We start from the raw sequence: 19,207 nt of genomic DNA, 5'->3' as shown, positions 1-19,207 counted from the left end.
AAACGGGGCTTCATTATTTTTGCAGCATCAATAGAGGTAATATTCAAAGGGTGGGAGTGATGACTGCACCTGGCAAGGGTGTGAAAACAATCGTTTCTGATTTTTATTAAATACAATGATGTGGGTAATTCCATCTCTGAAAGGCACATATGCTGATCAGATTCCCCTTTCATAATCTCCATGCCAAAAGCATAGTGTGCAGCTGTGCCATGCTGCATCAGTATCCCGGTTTGGAGTATCTGCTCTACCAGTGGTACAAAGAAGATTCAGGGGTCACAATTGCCCATTTGACAGCTTCAGTGACAGCCAAGTCTCTGAAGCGCAGCGGCTGCATTGACTATATGCAACCCTGTACCAAAATTAATATGCTCATAAGTGGTCCATGATGGTGGCATCGAAAACTCTAAAGATAATCTATACTGCGGAAGGTTATGCATAGTCTGGCCAGACAGACTGAGCCTACCAAAGGACTGGAAACGAAATGGTCATGCCTCTTCTTTGATCTCTTTGTGAGAGTGGAGAACACCCTCCTCCAGATACAGCCACACAACAGGCAGCGGTCTTGGACCCAGGCATCAAAGGAGCACACCCATTGAAAGGGAGGAGCCTCACAGCAAGGTGATGCATTTCTAAAAGCCTTCGATCGTAGCAAGAAGGGAAGGGTGGGGTTAGTGTAGACAGGAGATATCTGTACAGTGAAAAAGACTTGCATCCTCTTTTTTCTCTCTACCTCCCTCTCTCCTCCACTTACTGTAGAGCAAAGCACTTTGAGTGTGATGTCAGAAGGGCAAGGTACAATCATTCTAAAAGCATGGATTGGCCCACTAAAGCAGGCTAGCTTTAGTCCAATGCCCAGTCGGTGTTTACCTCTAAAAAGAAAGGGTCTCCAATTACTACTTTTAATCATCTCTGGACTCCAACCATGGAAGAAGATTTGATTGGACCCTGTTTGGAAAGCAGTCCTTTCTAAAGTCCTCCAGTTGTGAGATGAATACAGGTGTTCCAAGGCATAGGCGAGCTCTGTCCCCTAGCCCTCACTAGGGACCATTGGGGGGGGGTTGGGGGGGGATAGGGGGTAAACTCTGCTGCTGGATCAAGAACTGCATCTCTGCCAGCCACTATGTTGCTCAGGGCCCCACAGTGCTGCAGGACCCCTGAAGGTGCGTGCTAGCCTCCGCTGTGTTTGGGAAGACTGAGAAAAGGACTAATCTTGGCCTTCAAGACCCTGGCGTGGGACTATCAGCTCCTGGAAACCAGATCAGTCAAGATCCATATGTTTTTGTCGTGGATCTGCTGGGAGCCTGTTCGGCGCAATTCGCTGCTGATCCGTGCCAGCTGAAGCACGTCATCGTCTCGGCTCCAATCAATGACATACTGCTTCTTTGCATTGCACAGAGCACCGTTCGGACTGCCAGCTTCTTCACTGTTGCTCTTGTAAGCCGATCGATCCAGACCTTGGTGTCCCTGAACAGCGACCTCCAAGCCTCTGCATCAAATAACTGCACATCCTGGTACCTGCTCACTGCTGTTGAACCTCAACCGCCAAACTGAACCTGGTGACCGCCCGATCTAGACCGCTTCAGTAGACACTTCAAAGCCACAGCAACCTCCCGTTTCAAAGAGACTCGACATCAGCTTGCTGCTGGACTGTTGCATCCTTGAACCGAAAAGAACCTGCAAACAACACTAAGAAGCCTGGTGCAGCGCCGTTGATCCACCAAGACATTTGCAAAAGGTATCATTGACCGATATCTGCCCTGCTAGTCCATCTTTGGGCCCTAGAGCAATGCTTGGTCATTTTAATATCTTTTGCAACCTCAAGAAACATCCTTTTTGAACATTGTGGTCTTTGAATTGCCTTTTCTCCCCCGGTCTCGTTACCAAGAGTGCTGCATCTATTCTATCTTTCCATATTCTTTGTGCCTTCTACTGGGTGGATTTATACAGTGTTTTCATTATTGCACATGGTGTGTTCGATTAACGAATATATATTTTTATAGAACCTTGATTAGACATTCCTTTATTTTTTACAGTTATATTTGGCTTTTGGGGTTGGTACCGAACCACATTCACACCCCTCTGGAGAGTAAAGGCTTCCCTCGGCCCACTTTACCACAAAATCAAAGGAGGTAGATCTCTTAACTGTACCGGTTTTACATTAATGATTGTGTGGGCTCTTGGTTTGTAGACGTGTGAGGGCTGAGTGGATGCGAAGACTCCACTCATCCTTATACTCCTACAGGGCAGAGGTCAATTCGTCAGAGTGGGTGATGCCCTTTGTGTGCTGGATATTGGAAACCACTGGTTGCTTGCCTTCCTTTCCCCCTCAGCAGGGTTCTGCATGAATCAAATGACGTCACCCGCACGAGTATTGAAAGCCATATTCTGGATTGTTTAATTGGCCAGTCTGACTTCCATATGTTAGATTTTTTAACCTCCCTTTTCGACGAAGGGTATCCCAAGGTATGATTCTGTTGCAGCAACCCTGCTTAACATGCTGCTCGGAGACAAGCTGCAGGCATGGGCGCCTTTATTAGCATGTGCACCGACCCTCTCGGCTTTCTTCTCTTAGTAAAGCGCCTGCACCATCATCGGCACCACTATTCACCTTCAAACCTCATCTCGCCACATTGTTCTGTTTCCAGCTGTCTGTTTTTATAACGCAATCTTCATGGGCACAGCTGAGTTTCCCCAACACTGTGCCAGCTCGGCGCCATGCAATTTGATCTCGCCTGCCTGCTCGTAACACTAGTGCCTCTAAATGCTGTCCTTGTATCCACTGCACATCTACTTTCAGGTTTAGGAAATGTTGATCACAATGACATGGTTCAATTGCTGCAGCTGTGGTACACTTCAGTATCGGATTTCGTTTAAGGTGTGCAGCATCACTCTTAAGGAGCATTCCCTGAAACATCCAACGTTTGGGACTTAAATGTCTTGAGTGTCCAGAGGTTCATACGTACTTGCGGGTCTGCAAGCCTGTGGTGAAGAAAAGAAAAGCACTACATTCAAACTAAGCTCCTCCTCGGCGGTGTTACATTTCCCCGTTATCTGCTGTTCACACAGCCATTTTGTAGGTGGTTTGATTTTCAACTGTATTCGAATTCCTCGGTTTCAATATTTTGGGTATTTTCATTATATTCTTTTTTCCTCTGATTGCAATGTGGCAGCATTTAGGTGTTTAATTAAAATAAAGGTTCGGGGGCAGGGAGTAAATTAGAAGTCCGTTACTATTCAGTGTAGATGGGAGACAGCTTCAAAGAGACAGCTCACTGCTCAACTCCAGTAAAAAAGTTAATCTTCAAACGACTGTTGACTCAAACCTGAGCAAGCAGTAAAACAGATAACATGGATGCAAGCGCGGCCCTTGCACCACTAGCCTTACCTGCCAATGACTCTGGGGGAGAGGTTCCCCCGGCCCATGCACTCCAGCGCTGCAGCATAGGAGCTGAGGGTGGGCTTCAGGCCTGCCTCTTCCATCATGCTGAAGAGTCTGCCAATGGGCTGCAAGGAACCCTGCAAACAGAGGCAAGAATCAACACCACTTCCAACGAAGCAATCGGGCCCACCCAATCTACAACACGTCAACAGTAAAACATGTACAATACTGGAAAATTCCCGCACCAAAATACAGGTTTTAGCATTATTTTAGAACCCAATCCCGTTACAGAAACAGGCCGTATAGTTGCTATCGAAGAGCGAAGAGTCCGGCTCTGCAAACAGTTTGCAAATCAGGACTCATTTGCGAGGTATTGCAATTACATTCAGCTTAGCTTTATGGTGTTCACAGGCAGTGCTTTAAGTGGGCCGGGGCCCCGGCAGTCCCCAAAAAGTGGGGCTGAGCCGGGGCCCTGCCGGGGCCCCCGGCCTCACCACGCCATGGCAGGCCGTATTATCCCGCCGCGGCCGTTGCCGCGACGGGAGATGCGCCCGCCACTTTAACGTCAGGCAAGCTGACATAAGTGCCAGCCTGCCACAGCATCGCTGAGACTGGCTGGCACTTCCATCAGTCACTGTAACTTTCTCGGATGACCCCTCATCTGAGGGGCCATCAGAGGAAGAGTCCCTTAGTTTTCCCTCGCCAGGTCACTGACCATCAGCGAACCTGCGGGCTCCATGATATGCAGATTAGATCACGGAGCCCGCGGGTTCGCAGAGGGTGAAAGACACCTCGGGCTCTGATCTATCTGCTCTGAGCAGAGATCACTGAGCCCGAGGCGCCTTTCTCCTATGGCACGGCTTTATAAAAGATGCCTTCAACTGTGTACGTTTAAGCCATCTTTTATAAACGTAGAAATATTTCTATGTTTATAACAGACTGCTTGAATGGTACACAATTCAAGGAATCTTTAATAAAGCTTTGTCGACAGACAAAGCCACCTTGGGTTTTGTCCGTCCTCAACGCTTTATAAAAGATGCCTACGTTTCAAGCCGTCTTTTATAAACAGACATATGTTACAAATGTCTATGTTTATAAAAGGCAGCTTTAAAAGTACACAAACCATAGTAAGGTAAGCACGCACGTGTGCATAACTTACTATGGTTTGTGCACTTACAAGCCACCTTTTATAAACATAGAAATATGTAACATTGCTATGTTTATAAAAGAAGGCTTGAAAAATCACAAACCATAGTAGTACGCAAGCAAATATGTAAATGCTCAAATACATTTATATATTTGTTTGCGCACCTTACTATGATTTGTGCACTTTTAGGCCACGCCCACAGTGGAAGCCACGCACCCAAACGAGGGACCCCTCCCCTTCAATTTCTTACCCCACTTAAATCACTGTTCATAGGTGAAGCCATATGGAATTGTTTTTTGGATCCATGAAAACAGCATAAATGAGCTACAGTGAACTTGCAATTGTCTGGTGCACTGGCAGGAACTGGCATCTTATAAAGATAAGAAACCAAGCAAGGTATGCATGCATACACGCCAACCTGACACGCCTACAGACATAGAATGCACTCTCCTGACGCCTACGATGCATTTCTCGTCTTTCATCCTTCAGTAGTTCACCTGCACTGGCCTCCTCTGCTAACACTCCTGGTTGCACGAGCTGCCCAGTTCTCTCTTTAAACCAGATACGCTGATAGGCAGACGGGGGTGAAGATTTACTTGAACACAGCACGTACATAAAAGCAAGCACCTGAGGTTTCCGTGTTCACCACAACACGCATACACAGAGAAGTAAACAAATGTCACCACAGCTGTATGTACACAAACACATACATTAAGAGACATACACACCCGCTGGCAAATGAAGCAAAAAAAAAAAAACACACGAACATACAATGGTAAACAGTCACACACGTTTTACATAGTATTACATTTAGACAAGCAAACAAATGCTCACATATGCTCATCCACTGGCAGGCAGGAATGCAAGTAAGTAAATAAATGCTGGTGCACATGCGCAGACAGTTAAGCAAGTAGAACCAACTGTGCATGTATCCACGGGTAAATTGGCAAACATACAATAGCATGTATGTGAACACAAGCAAGCACAGTAGCTCATTTGCGCATGCATGGTAAAGCAGACATGTTAGCATGCAAAGTTAAGCACAGAGACAAATGTACAGGGATGTGTGTGTAGACTAGAGGTACATTTGTACGGATACAAGCGCAAGCAAACAAACTCCTCCTTAGAGAGACAAAGGAAATCCCGAGCAAACAGATCAGGAAACAGAAGATGGCCCTTCTGAAGGGAAATTGAACTGGGGGTGACCAATGCATCTGAAGGTCAGAGACATGGGCTGCTGAAGGATCACATTAACAGAATTTCAGAATGGTCTAATGATGGCACATGCTGGCACATTTGCAGCAAACTGCTAACTTGGGTGCCTTTCTCTAGCCATTTGCTGCATCTGCTAAGAACGCCCACAAAATCCCTCAGCTTGACCCGGTTGCTAAGCACAGTGCTCCCTTCTTCCCATACCTTGCGGGCCCAGCCATGTAGCAGGACATCGTACATCTTTATGCTCAGCAACTTCCTCCTTGCTGGGAAGCGGTGGTAGTAAAGGAGGAATTCCTGGGCCCGTTCCAAGGCACCAATGAAGATGCATGCCTCCAAAAAGGCCAAGATGCTCAGCTGGGTGTTCCCGTAAGTGGTGCTCTGTTTGTCATTCAGCGGCGGACTGCTGCTCAAGGTCCCACTGCTGCGGATCTGTTCCTCTAGAGCTTCAATGGCAGCCAAATGGGCATCATTGGCCAATTTTTCCAGCTTCTGGCTCTCTGTACTGCCCTTTTTTGTGCTTCCACTTCGGGAAGATACAGTTTTGGATGAGGGGGAGCGGACACTGGTTTCCATGACCCGACTTTTCTTGGTTAGTTTCTTTTGTGGCCCAGTAGTGGCTACTTCTTCATCTGAGCGTTTCCGAACTCCTTGTCGGACAGGGAAATGCCAGTACTGCTCTTGCAGTCTCTGTTGCCTTTTCTGTTTGGTCCACCGATCCTTGTCAAGCTTCTCCATCCAACGGCTAGGTTGTGGGGCACTGCTAAGACCGCTTTCTGTGTTGGAAGCCTCTGATGCTTTTGTGGTGGTCTGTGTAGTCGTCTCTTGTGGGTGGCCGACGTTCAGGACACCTTGAGACACTGCAAGTGTTGTGTTGTTCCGAGATAGATCCAACGCATTCTTTGCCTGTAGCTGATGCATTCGAACCTCCAACACTGAGAAAAGAACCAACAAGTGAACATGTCAGTAGGAGGCACATCTCTGCAGAAACCATGCAGACAGAGATATGAATGGCACCCCCCCCCCAAAACAAATAAATACAAAGTCCCAATATGCAGAAGTCAAACACTGGCATCCACTCACAAAAATACCCTATGCGGCCACACCCGACCGATGCCCTCTGCAATCCCCACTCGGCCTCTACCCTATAACAAGAGAACTGATACAGTGTGCAGATATACCAAGCAAAGGCCTCCTATCTAGGTACAGAGAGAATGCAGCCCCTCTTCTACTCATCCACAAGCTATATGCCCAGTGCAGATCCATCTAAACATGGGTACCCAGCGCAGATTCCTCCAACCCACAACCCAATACTTTCGGCAGATGCCTCTCTGGGCATATACACTGTGCTGATCACTACAAATAAGATACCGGATACCTGGCGTAGAACTCCCTTCACAGACCTCATTCCGATAAGCACATTTTTGGACAGAGTCAAATGAGCCATAGTGCCTTCAGATCTTGCATCAGTTAAATATAGGGCTTGCTACTCTTGGGTGTCAAACTTGAAATGTCCCCAATTGATTCAGGCTCATAGAATTGTCGTCCTATCTACTTTAGACAGTCCTCTGGATTAGGCTGAGCCCCAGAAACTATTTTTTCACTCTGCTGTCCTATCAGAAGCTTGCGACACCTGTTTAGGGTTCAACAGTTGAACGTGAGAAAATGCTGGCAGGGAAACAAGCAAATATATGCTGTTTAATGATCACATTAAAAAACGTTCTGAAAAAAAGTCTCCACTTTGTTTTCATTAATACACCATTTGCAATCTTTATAGTTTCAGTCACTCAGCTTTCCTTATACAGAATGCTTTTTTGGTATATTCTTATAGCTTTCAAGTAGATTCACAAATCTCACTCATGGAGCTTGGAAGGCTAGCTATAGCTTATTGCATTGCCTGCCTTCCGAACCTCCTCAGACCCGGGAGGCTACCATCTCCCTCCTGGTCAGGTAATCACTTGCTGCCCTGTGCCCCGTTCTACCCATCCCATTAACATTTGCACCCACCATGCTTACTTTCTCCCACCCCAACTTCTAACCCCACTCAACTGCACTAACTCGTCCCTCTAAGGCTGCACAAACACTTGCAGTGCCCTACAGATAAGGGGAGTATCAGACACTTTTACTCCCTAAAGAAATGCAAATGCACCCCCAGAAAAGTAGGAAACAGACCTTGTGCCCCTGCATTCACCCACATAGCTCCATGGACATGTCTGTTGTACTACGTGCATTGGCAGTAATGCATGTAGTACAACAGGAAGAAACTACTGTTATAACTGCCTGATCAGAAGAAGTAAAGCTCTAGCTTTTAATGTACATGAATCACTATTACAAACAAAACTATTTTCCGGGTAAAACATTTTTCCCCACTTATAAAATACTCTCATTAGGAATTCGAATTCCATTTTTACTCCCTATAAAGTCTTTTTACTCCAAATGTTAAAAAAGAGTAAAATACTCCTACCTCCAAATCTTATGTGGAGCACTGAGTGCCGCCCCTTGCCCTCCACGGCAATGTCCATCATGGACACTAAGAAGGGACTACATGCAGTTCTCTTCACCCTATAACCATTGTGGGCATTATGTTTTGCATTATTTTACAGGTAGAGCAAGCGCTTCAGTTCCTGGTTGTAGCCTAGGAGGTACCTGGTTCATTTGACAGCAGGGACTGCTCCTCAGACAAATTGGTGCCATGTAAAACGTACCTACCCAAAATGAACACAGATGTGTAGAAAGCAGTATTAGGACACATCAAGAAGACATTCAAAATGATAATGGGTCACATGTAAATTACAAAGATATAGTTTGTATCTGAATTGGAAGTTAGTCATTTACCATGCTATGTAGTAGCTCCTCATTCCATCGAGGTAGCCCTTGCTTGCTGGCGATGCCCGATAAACACAGCTCCTGGGTATCTCCTGCACTGCACATTTTTTGTTCTACAAGATGAAAGATCGCAAGCCAGTTGTGCAGAGGCATCCATCACAGATTGTTAACCTTTCAAATGGCATCTTATGACAGTCTTCTACCTACAATCTGCAGGAGAGCGGTCCGTTTGGTACAGGTTACTTTTTCAATTGAACAGTATTCAATTTTCCATGCTAAACTAAATCAATCTCCTTCAAAAAAAAAATCCAGGATCACTGTAAAGCCTTACCTCTTCGTATTGGGCCTAAGAAAACCAATTCAACTCCTGCTCCAACTCCACTAAACCTGTCTTCACCTTCAGGGACGTCACTGAATTAGACGTACTGAACCTCCTCAAAAACCTCAAACCCTCTATATGTCCTCCTAAGCTCATCAAGGACTGCACAGACCGCCACGCACCGCTCGTGACGGTCTTCATTAATGCTTCCTTCAGAACAGGCATTATCCCCGACAGCCTCAAAGAGGCCTGTGGCTGCCCCTTCTAAAAAAGCCTACTCTCGACCCTCTACAACCAAATATCTACCGACCCATAACCACCGTGCCATTCCTTCTTAAGATATTGGACAAAGCCGCCCACAGCCAGATCCAAAACTTCCTTGAAACCCACTCTATCCGCGAACTAGGCAATCTGGTTTCCGAAAAGGACACGGCACTGAAACAGCCTTGGTGGACTTAAAGAACCAGATCACCCAACTCATGTACAAAGGCAAGCCAGCCCTAATGTTACTCCTAGACCTCTCGGCTGCTTTCGATCTGGTGGACCACAGGAGCCTCACATCACACCTTACACATTCAGCTAACTTCACTAAAGAAGCAGCTCTTTGGGTCACCTCCTTTCTTGAAGGTAGAGCAATGAAGGTATTCTCAACAGACAATGCTGCCCCCACCACCATCCACTGTGGAGTCCCACAGGGCCTACACTGTACAACTGGTTTACAAAGCCTCTCTTCGAGAAGCTCGACTCACTTGGTATCGTGTACACAAATTATGCTGAAAAATACTCAGGTACTCTTACCTCTCTCTGGCTCATACCATATAGACACTAAGGCACTTCACACAATATACACCACCATCCATAGCCTTTGCCTCAATGAGGATAAGACTGAAATAATTAAACTAGGTCAAAAAACGACACTAGCCAAACTTGATAAACTGTACTCCAACTTTACCACTGATAACACTATCGTCCCTGTGTCTGCATCTGTCAAGACTCTGGGGGTCTACATAGACTCCACACTATCCATGACTAGACAGGTCAGCGCTATCACATCCTCATACACCACCAAGCTCAAACGCCATAAAACCATACCTATCGAAACCCAATTGTCTATCAATAGCTAGAGCAACTATTGGTGCTAAATTAGCCTATTGCAATGCGTTACTAGCAGGCACATCTGAAAAAAACAAAACATATTACAAGTCACGCAGAACAATTCACTTTGTGCAGCTCTAAGCATCCCAAAAAGGGAGCATATTTGCCAGGCCAGACAAGCAGCTCAATTGCTCCCGGTCAAAGAGCGAATCACTTTCAAAACCTCACCCTCACACATAAATGCCTCACCCTCTCTGCACCAGCATACCTATCAGAGAAAATGAGCAAATCCTCCTCTACACGACCCACCGGGACACAATACACCAACCAACTTCACATCCCACGTATCAATAGGGCCAAAGCTGGCGGACTAGGCTTCCCCTACATTGCCGCCAAATCCTGGAATGCACTACCCACAGAGAGCAGAAAACTCGCTCTTTGCCTTCCGAAGAAAACTCAAAACCTCACTTTCTGTACTGTAATTTGCAACTGTTTTATTTAACTAACTATAAATTGTCTAACAATATCCACCATACTGTAAATTGCAAATGTACATTTATCTATAACTAAGAACGATCCGTAACAAGTGCCACAATGCCCCCGGGCTGTTGCGCGCTCTACAAATCTGAATAAAATAAATAAAACATGTTCGTTTTTTTCATGTGGGGGTTTTCTGCAGGGGAACTGCAGGTTAATACATTATCGTATTATCTGCTTTCTTGTACCCGGAACGGTTCTCCCCAATTTTGCTATGAATGGTTCAACTGTAGGTTTCATCCTTCCATAACCATCTCACCTACCAGGTCCCAGATCACACTTCCTTCCTGGATGCCCCAAGTCATCCTCTACCTGAACCTATTTTTGCGTTTTAATGTATTGTAATTCAATAGTCCATTGATTTGCTTGTTGCCATTTTGCATGTGCTGATCACGTCTCCTTTTAAGTTTTATTTACTCTTTACTCGGCATGCTGTTTCTGGTCGAAGGCTCAACATTTACAGGAGTTATAGGTCCAGTTCTCGAAGGCTGCAGGCTTTCTTCAGCTTGATCCATTTTGTATGAGCGAGATATTCACAGGGATCACCATGGCTGGGGCAACGACAGGTTCAAGCTGGGTATCCATCATTGTGCAGGGTGTTACTGGGATGGCTATAAGGGAGCCACTTGACGCTGGGTGGTGATAGCACACTGAATTGCCTTACTAACCATGTTTTTTTCATATAATTGGGTAACTTGGGAACCGACTTAGTAAGCAGAACTTAAATAAGGTTGCATCGGGCAGGCAACTTTATTATTATTATTTTTTATCTCCACCCAACCCCCCCAGTCCCACTTGGCAGATTTATGCGACAACAGCACCAGCCGCAGCAGCTTCCCCCGCTTTTCCAGCTGCCATGGTAATAGAAGAGCCCTGCCACCTGCAGCCATGGCGTCCGTTTTGGATAAGTATTTTCATTCACTGAGTGGGACGTGTGCGGCGTCCCCTTCATTGAATGAAAATACTTTAGCACCCTGTGATAGCGCTTTGGTAACCTGGGGTGCTAATGGGGTTAGCACCCCGTTTCCAGGTTTGAAACTGGAGGTAACGGACCAGAGCACTCATTAACCGCCCTCATTTCGCTCGTACCATTAACTCGGCTGCTGGGCCGTTTGGAACGGGTTGCTAACGCCACATTCGTTTTACAACCGAGTCCACTCTACAAATCAGATAGCGCTACAAGGTTTCGCGAGCCCGAACTCCATCTGCTGTATCTACTAGCAATACCAGGGTTACTTCAATACTACCAGGGAGGGATATGCAGTCTCAAGGGCAGTGCTACAATGATACTTGGCAACATCATGAGTTCACTAAATCAGGGTAATTTCGCTGCCTCGTCAATGAAGTAGCACTATCTGACTGAACTTTGGAAACATCATAGCAACGTCACCTGAAGAAGTTGGCTCTTGGAGACTTGCAAAGTGAGGGGAAAGTAGTGCCTCTGAGCCAGCAGAATATCTTCCAAGCGCCGGTGTTAGCAATGAAGCAAGAGACCAAGTGAGGGAACAAGAAGGGAAGGGGGTTGGGGGGAATAGAGGGAGGGGAATACGGGAAGCAAGCGCAACATACGTGGCATGGCAGGACAGTGGATTTTTGATGGGCACATCACACTTTAAAATGTTCTATTGCATTGAAGTGCGTCCGCAGATTCAAACTGGATGACAAGTCATGCTTTCACAGGCTTCTAGTCACAGGGCTAGTCACAAGTCTGTGTATAACAGACAGCATGAAGGGCAGAATATAAACTGATGGCCAAAGCGTTTCTGGAACGAGGGCGAGGTAAGAAGTGGGCTATACCAGCAGTTTTTGTACCACTACCATCTTTTGGTATACACTGTGTGGGCGGGATCCTAAAAGGGGTTCCGGGCACCCTTGACGATTGTCACACAATGGACATTGCTCCTACCAAACTCCCACTCATTGAAATTCAGGTATTTCCATCATGATCGCGTATAATCCTAGTGGATATATTTGGTTTACATCTGGAAAGCTGATGGATAGGATTGGAGAAGGGGAATCAAACATGAAATACAGAAGTAGTTGCAAGGAAGCTCGGTAGGGAGCTTGGAAACATCTGCTGCTCTTCTGCAGCTGTACAGATTGAGGGACTTCTAAATGTGAACACTACAAACCATTTCCTTTCAATGCAACAGAGGCATTATGGGGTTTAATAGGCCTCTGTTTTCTTCTAGTTCATGTACTCTTGAGAATATAAAAATATGTTAACAGTATTTTATATTTGTACAGAATGGCTCTACCCTGCGACGATCAATACGCTACAAGTCAGGTTCAACACTTTCATTAAAGTGGTCAGGATTGCCATGGATGGAGCCTATAAATCTCAGGTGTAAAAAACAATGTATAATAAACACTATTCTTATGCCAGTATCTGGTGGGTGAACTTGCAGTGTCTTTGGGTCATAACGTCGGAATATTGGTCTTGTAACTAAAGTTTTCAACAGTCCCCTTTTCTAGGTATAGCACCTGGTTTGCTACTTTGTTTTAGGGTGTTGTCAGGTGCATTACCATTATCAACCAACCAGTCACCCTGCAGGGCCAAGGTATCCTCTTTAAGCTGGTCTTAACAGTGTCCGAGATATAACTCAGCTGGCCCTTTGGCTGACAGCAGACCTGCAAAGCAAGCAGTGTCTGATATACAGCACGCAGCAGGTTTATATGCCAAAATATTAACATATGTTCCACGGGACATTGATAAACCCTTCTGTAGTTGCAGGAATCATTGGAGACAGGCCTACTCGTACATGAATTGGGCAAAAATCTCTTGGACTAGTCTGACCATAGAAAATGAAGAAACTCATAGCTTGGGTGTTTGTCTATCAGCTGAAAAAAGTAAACACACATGCTTATTGATACTCTCAATGAAGCAGAGGCCACTGGATTTTTCCTGATCAATGTGGGCCCCAACACCAGAGGCCACGCCTTGGATTTGGGTTTACACAACATGGCACATTTCTACTGCATCAAATCACCACCGTAGTGGTTTCTGGTAGTCTCCCTTTTCTGGAGGTTAGGGTATCGTCAAAAACCCACGTTTGTCTGATTGTGCAGAGGTAAAAGGAGTTCATATAGAAGTCAACTTCAATATAATTGATTTCACTAAACGGATTCAAAACTTTAGAACCAAAAATAAATCTGGCTCCTTGTAGCTGAAGCCAGAAACGTCCAGACCTCCGATAAAAGAGGCTTTACATAGAATAGTTTTATTCCGACCTAATGAAACATTTCTATAGTTATTTTCGAGTTAAAATTACCAAGGCAGCACTGCTAAGTGTTATTAAAAAAAAAATCACAAGTCCCCTCACCAAGAGTAGTACCCATAAACTATGCATCGCATTGATTGCCCGAGACCGGCACAAAGGAAATGATCTTAACAAAACACTTGCCAACACGCAATGCGTACGCACAAAGTTTGGAAACAATAGAAGGCTGAAATTCTAGCAGCAAAAAATGTTTTGACCAAAGAAATTGTGGAGGCCGTCAACTCCCATACACATTATGGGAGCTTAATTCATGAAAAATAATGCGTAAGGGGCTCCTAGTGAGGCTATTTAAATTGAGTGGCTGCAGAATATAGGCACTTTGATAACTGTTAGGAAGTTTTTCAATGATGCCATCACTGGTATGGGGTTTAGTGAGATCTTCTGTAAGGATTGTACATGGCTAAATTCCCACATGTAGGCACGAACAGGGCTTGCAAAATATACTAGCAAAAATATACTAGCCCGCTTGCATTGGCTAGTAGTTTTTAATGAAGGACGAGTACCATTTACTGCACACACACCGTTTGCAGTAAATGGCAAAAGCAAATTCCACTGTGCATGCTTGGCATCACTGCACCAAATATGAAGTGCGCTTATGGCGACATGAACCATTTTACAATAAACACTGGTAAATATTTTGTAACCTTGGGGCGAGTGCATTTATTTTAGGTCAAGTATATAAACTTAGGAACTCTCCCCTGCAGGTCTAGTGCGATGTTTAAGAATTTGCAATGCCTGATGACTGCAAGGTGTCATGCTTCACAGAAGTGGAAGCTGGTGTAAAGTACAGAGCTCACACACAGATAGGATAGCAGGTCAAGAATTGTACACACAAATGCATGGTGCAAATGGGGACATGTCTTTACTTTGAAGCAGTTGCAGAGAAGGTCTGTACCACCCCGCAACTGATGCGCAATTAAGAAGCATGACCGCAGTGTGTGTGTATATGCATCTACATGTGTGCGTCAGGAGTGCCGATGTCGTACTGTCAGCACTGGAGAGGATGTGGGACATAGAAGGCCCAAATGCTGTAAGGGGTGGGTGGAGAAGTGAGGAACCCTTTCCAGAAAGCAGGTTGGGGGGCATGAAACAAGGTGGAGGAGTTCTGTGGCATTTACTGCATGGTGCGCTTAATAAATGTCACCGTAAAGACATGGAACCTTACAAATATTTATCAAATGTATTCAACAATAGTGTGCATTTAGAGAAACTGCAAAATAGGTAACGCACAAATATGTGCAACAGAGTTGTGTCCAAAGTGGATACCAAAACAAATCTTTAAAACACAACACAGTACTACAAATGATGAAGAAAAAAAAAAGAAAGGCAATTGCTGGGTAAAGTGGGATGACATAATAGTTAGAATTAAGAATTTATCTGGATGAGTGGGCACTGCTGACATTAAATTTAGTAGATATTGATCATCTTCTGGTGGTCGTCTTATTTATAAAAAATAAGAATGGGGTGCAGTCCACTGTCAAGTGCCACCGTGCTAGGCACCATACGTTTATGCAGAAGAAAGAGACCAAGGCTTGTTAGCCATCTGTGTGGCCTGCACACCCTAGTACCCACGAGGGGTTTGTTCACCTCAAAAATGGTTTTAGTTCATTTAGTACACAAACTCATTCAGGTTTAAAAAGATTTGATCAATCAATAATGTGTAAACCAAAAATGTAATTCCATAAAAAGGTAATCAATAAAATAGGTTGCAAATTAGTTGCAATCCCGAGAACAGGTCTATGCATTTCGGACCATGGGTCCTTCAATTAGTGAAATCAATCAACACAATCATCATGTAGAAATTAACCATAGCATTACATCATGCCATCACCACATAGAACAGTCAGTTTGTTTTGACAATTGCATTTTTATAATACACTTCAACAATGTTCATTTACAGGGCGCTCACCAAGCAGCACAAGACATACATTGACATAGAACATGTATGACAAGAGATATCAGAGAAGAAAAACAATGAACATTACGTCATCAATATTCATGGTTGCTGGCATTGCTTACGTTGAACAAAAATCTTATCCTGTTAATGCTATTGCCGCTTTCGCACCGCATGTGTTGATTGCCATATGTCCAAATCGTTATGTGAATTAGTAATCTTGGAAGATCATGCTGCTAGTGTAGTGTGTCCCTCAACACACAAGAGCATAATTAACACTTCTGCACATTTCAACTCTCTTACCTGGTCCACCGTGCCCAGAGAACATGTTCATCATAAAATTAGTTTTGCCATACCTTTGGGAGTAAAGCGTGATTACAATCTAAATAGAGTGGAATTAATCTGCGATCCCTTATCAGCACCTTACTATGTCGCGGTGGGTGTTAGACTGGGTGTGCCGCAGCATAGATAAAACTGACCCATCATTAGGTAGTAACAGCTACTCGCTGCGTGCTGCTCCGTGCAACACGATCTAAGAGACAACATAAGTATGAGCTTAGATGTATACATAATTCAATATCAAAGTATCAGTATGTCTGTTACGGACGTTACCTACCGTTGTATTTGATCGGAGTGGCGTGTGGGCACGGCAGCCGCAGAATCTGAAATGTCGTGCCCGCCTTCATTTGTGCGCTGGTGTTGTCATGGGGATGTCTAAAACAAATTGCCTGACAAGATGGCTGTGTCGAATAGACAGCAGCGGCCATCTTGAGATTGTATATTCTGTATGTATTCTACGTGTGTGTATGCTCATTAGAAACAATAGGAGTGTATTCAATCATAATAAAAACACCAACTGTATGGAAGTATGCGACAAAAAACGTAATGAATAAGCGCGGTCAAAATTAATTCTAGTTTTGTGTTCCTGTTCCATCATGTGTTCTTCTAAAGCTGAATCCCATCTACCTAACTGCAATATAAATCTGGGGTATAATACTAAATACATAGGGCACGGTCAATAATACTGATGCTTAAGTCTGAATAATTATAATAGCATACAACGTCAAATCTGGCAATGACATGGTTAAATAGCGCACTCGTGCATCTTCTTTGGGTTATTCAATGTAGCCTTCATATATGTGGTGATAATTCCTTAGTGCGGAACCGCAATAGTATCCTAAGCAAGTGACTAGGTTGTACCCCTCTGTGGCGATTTCCAGTCCATTGGTACTGTCATTGTTGACGACAGGTTAGTTGGGCTGTTAGAGTGAACATTACAGAAAACAGTTACAAACAACAGTTGAGGTCCCACTTTTCATTCATGCCATTTGGTACCATTGTGTTTAGTCGGTCTATCCAGAAGGCCTTGTATTGTTGTCCTTCTTCATATCCTGATGTTGCACTCATTTCTCGATTACTTCTAAAACCTGGAATTTTTGTTGTGCTACATTGTGGTTTTGTTCAGTAAAGTGTCTTGCTACTGACAATGCCATTTTTTTATTTCAGATAAAAGATTTCATGCAAATTCAAAATTTTCCTTCCAGTCTCTCCCAACGTAATAGATGCCACATGGCATTTGATGCAATATACTGTGTTCTCTGTATTGCAGGTGGCAAAATGTCCAAGTTTAATCTTCTCCCCTGTAGGGGGATGTGAGACTGTGTTCCCTTTGATTTTGTTGTGGCAGTTGCCACAATTCAGGCACAGGAAGGGTCCTCGCCTGTTGCTCTTGGTGGTGCTAATTTTTTACTTCTCTTGTGTCGACCAATACATCTCTAAAGTTGCTACTTCTTTGGTAAGCAAAAACTGGCTGTGGTGCAAATAATTCTTTTGTTCAATTGTCACTTGTCAGGATCCTCCAATGTTTAGTGATGTATTTTTTCATTTGAGCGCTCTTGAGTTGAAAATCGGGAGACATACACAACTGTTGGTGCTGCTGGTTTAGTTTTAGTCTGTAGAAGGTATTCACGTGACAGGGTGCTGACTTTCAGTCGCTTATTGCAAATCCTCATCCGGGTATCCTCTTTCTTGAAGTTTCGTCATTATTGGTCAACACAAGAGAAGTAAAACATTTTTTTTTTTTTAAAAAAAAAAAGCACCACCAAGAGCAACAGACAAGGAACCTTCCTGTGCCTGAATGTGATTATTTGTAGTAGATGGTTTTATTTCAATATCATGGAAAAGACGGTGTTGATTGAAATTCTTGATGGATATGCTTTTCGATTCTCTAAATGTTTTTAAATGGTCTGTGTACGACAAATAAAAAAAATCTGTAAATAATGAGATCACATCTTTGAATATTATACAACAGAAGCAAGATGCAATATTGACATTGTTAGAATTTATCGTGAATACAGAACAATCCTGGCCTGCTAGTCGCTGACACAAATGGCATTGCTGCTTCCAGGCAGACTGTCACAGACATCCTCTTTGGCGCTCCCTCTCCGGATATATGGACTACCCACATGGTCTCTGTCCTCTCCCCATTCTCTTTGTCGCCTATTAATGGTGGCACCAGATGGGAAGTATGGGAAGTACTGTTGTCTATTACAACGGCACTGTCCTCCTCCTGATCGATAGTAGTCTCCGTCTATCATATTCTTCACTGATCCCGTCATTCCTTGGTCCATCTCTCTCTTGGCCCCTCTCCACCACTGACGTGAGTACCACATCCCTGTACCGCTGCTCGGAAGAGCCTCAAAAAGGTGGCAACTAGACTAACCAAGCAACCTCAACTCTCGACCTGCTGTTAAACATTCCTCTAATATCCAGCTCCTTCTTCAAGAGTTTGACCTGGACGTTCTCGTTCTCACTGAGACATGGTTCACTGCCATCTCTTTCACTGCTTTTGACACACTCCTCAGGGGGGGCTACAACATCTGCTCTAAGGCCTCACCTAAACGATCCAGTGGCGGAGTGGCCTTGGAACACATTAGTTGTGTAGGCACATTACAAACAAACCCAAATAATTATTAAAATACAAACAAGGATCTACAGACCTATAACTATTAGTTGTGTGGTTGATATTAATCCAGCAATCTTACAGGGTGGAAGTCGTAGGGGTGCTGTTTGTACATAATAGCTCAACTGCATTAGCCAACATAGTTCGTTGATCAATTTACTCGCAACTCACCACCCGCCATTGCCTTGGTTAGCATATACATGGTAGATCACATTTACTATTCATGTTATGCGAGACGAGAAGAGAAGAAGTTGTGGGCATGCACTTGATGGTAATTGCATCTATGGGGACTACCCACGAACAACTGAGCTAAAGACACTCAGTGCACTTGACAATTATTGTACAGAAATATAGCACATTGTTCTAAACTTTGATGCATAGTTCAAATAATGGAAGCACGGGTAAACGTGTGGAATGTCATCCGTGGATATGGTGATGCAGAAGTAATACGTCGGATCAGTGATAGTTTTTCTTTTTATCTGTACGAAGTTGAGGTGCTTTCCTCCAAAACTAAAGGTTTTCAGAAAGTGCCATGGAAAGTGGTGAAAAGGATGA

At 44.3% G+C, this 19,207-nt stretch overlaps 1 protein-coding gene across 5 annotated transcripts in view; it reads right to left on the bottom strand.

Annotated features, from left to right (window-relative positions):
• The window catches only part of POLRMT (RNA polymerase mitochondrial), an 886,091-nt gene that overhangs the window by 786,228 nt on the left and 80,656 nt on the right, over nt 1-19,207 (bottom strand). For all 5 annotated transcript variants that reach the window (XR_011303298.1, XM_069647859.1, XM_069647870.1 and 2 more), the window contains 2 exons: nt 5,943-6,673; nt 3,386-3,516 (listed from right to left, as the gene is read on the bottom strand). Coding sequence is in view for 4 of the 5 variants with exons in the window: in XM_069647859.1 (XP_069503960.1) it covers nt 3,386-3,516; nt 5,943-6,673 (862 nt within the window). In the remaining variant the exon portion in view is untranslated. The remainder of the gene's footprint in view (nt 1-3,385; nt 3,517-5,942; nt 6,674-19,207) is intronic.

This window comes from Ambystoma mexicanum, chromosome 1p (assembly GCF_040938575.1).
Source record: "Ambystoma mexicanum isolate Mex_15411 chromosome 1p, UKY_AmexF1_1, whole genome shotgun sequence".
Taxonomy (NCBI): domain Eukaryota; kingdom Metazoa; phylum Chordata; class Amphibia; order Caudata; family Ambystomatidae; genus Ambystoma; species Ambystoma mexicanum.
This window is presented reverse-complemented; position numbering and strand designations above follow the sequence as displayed.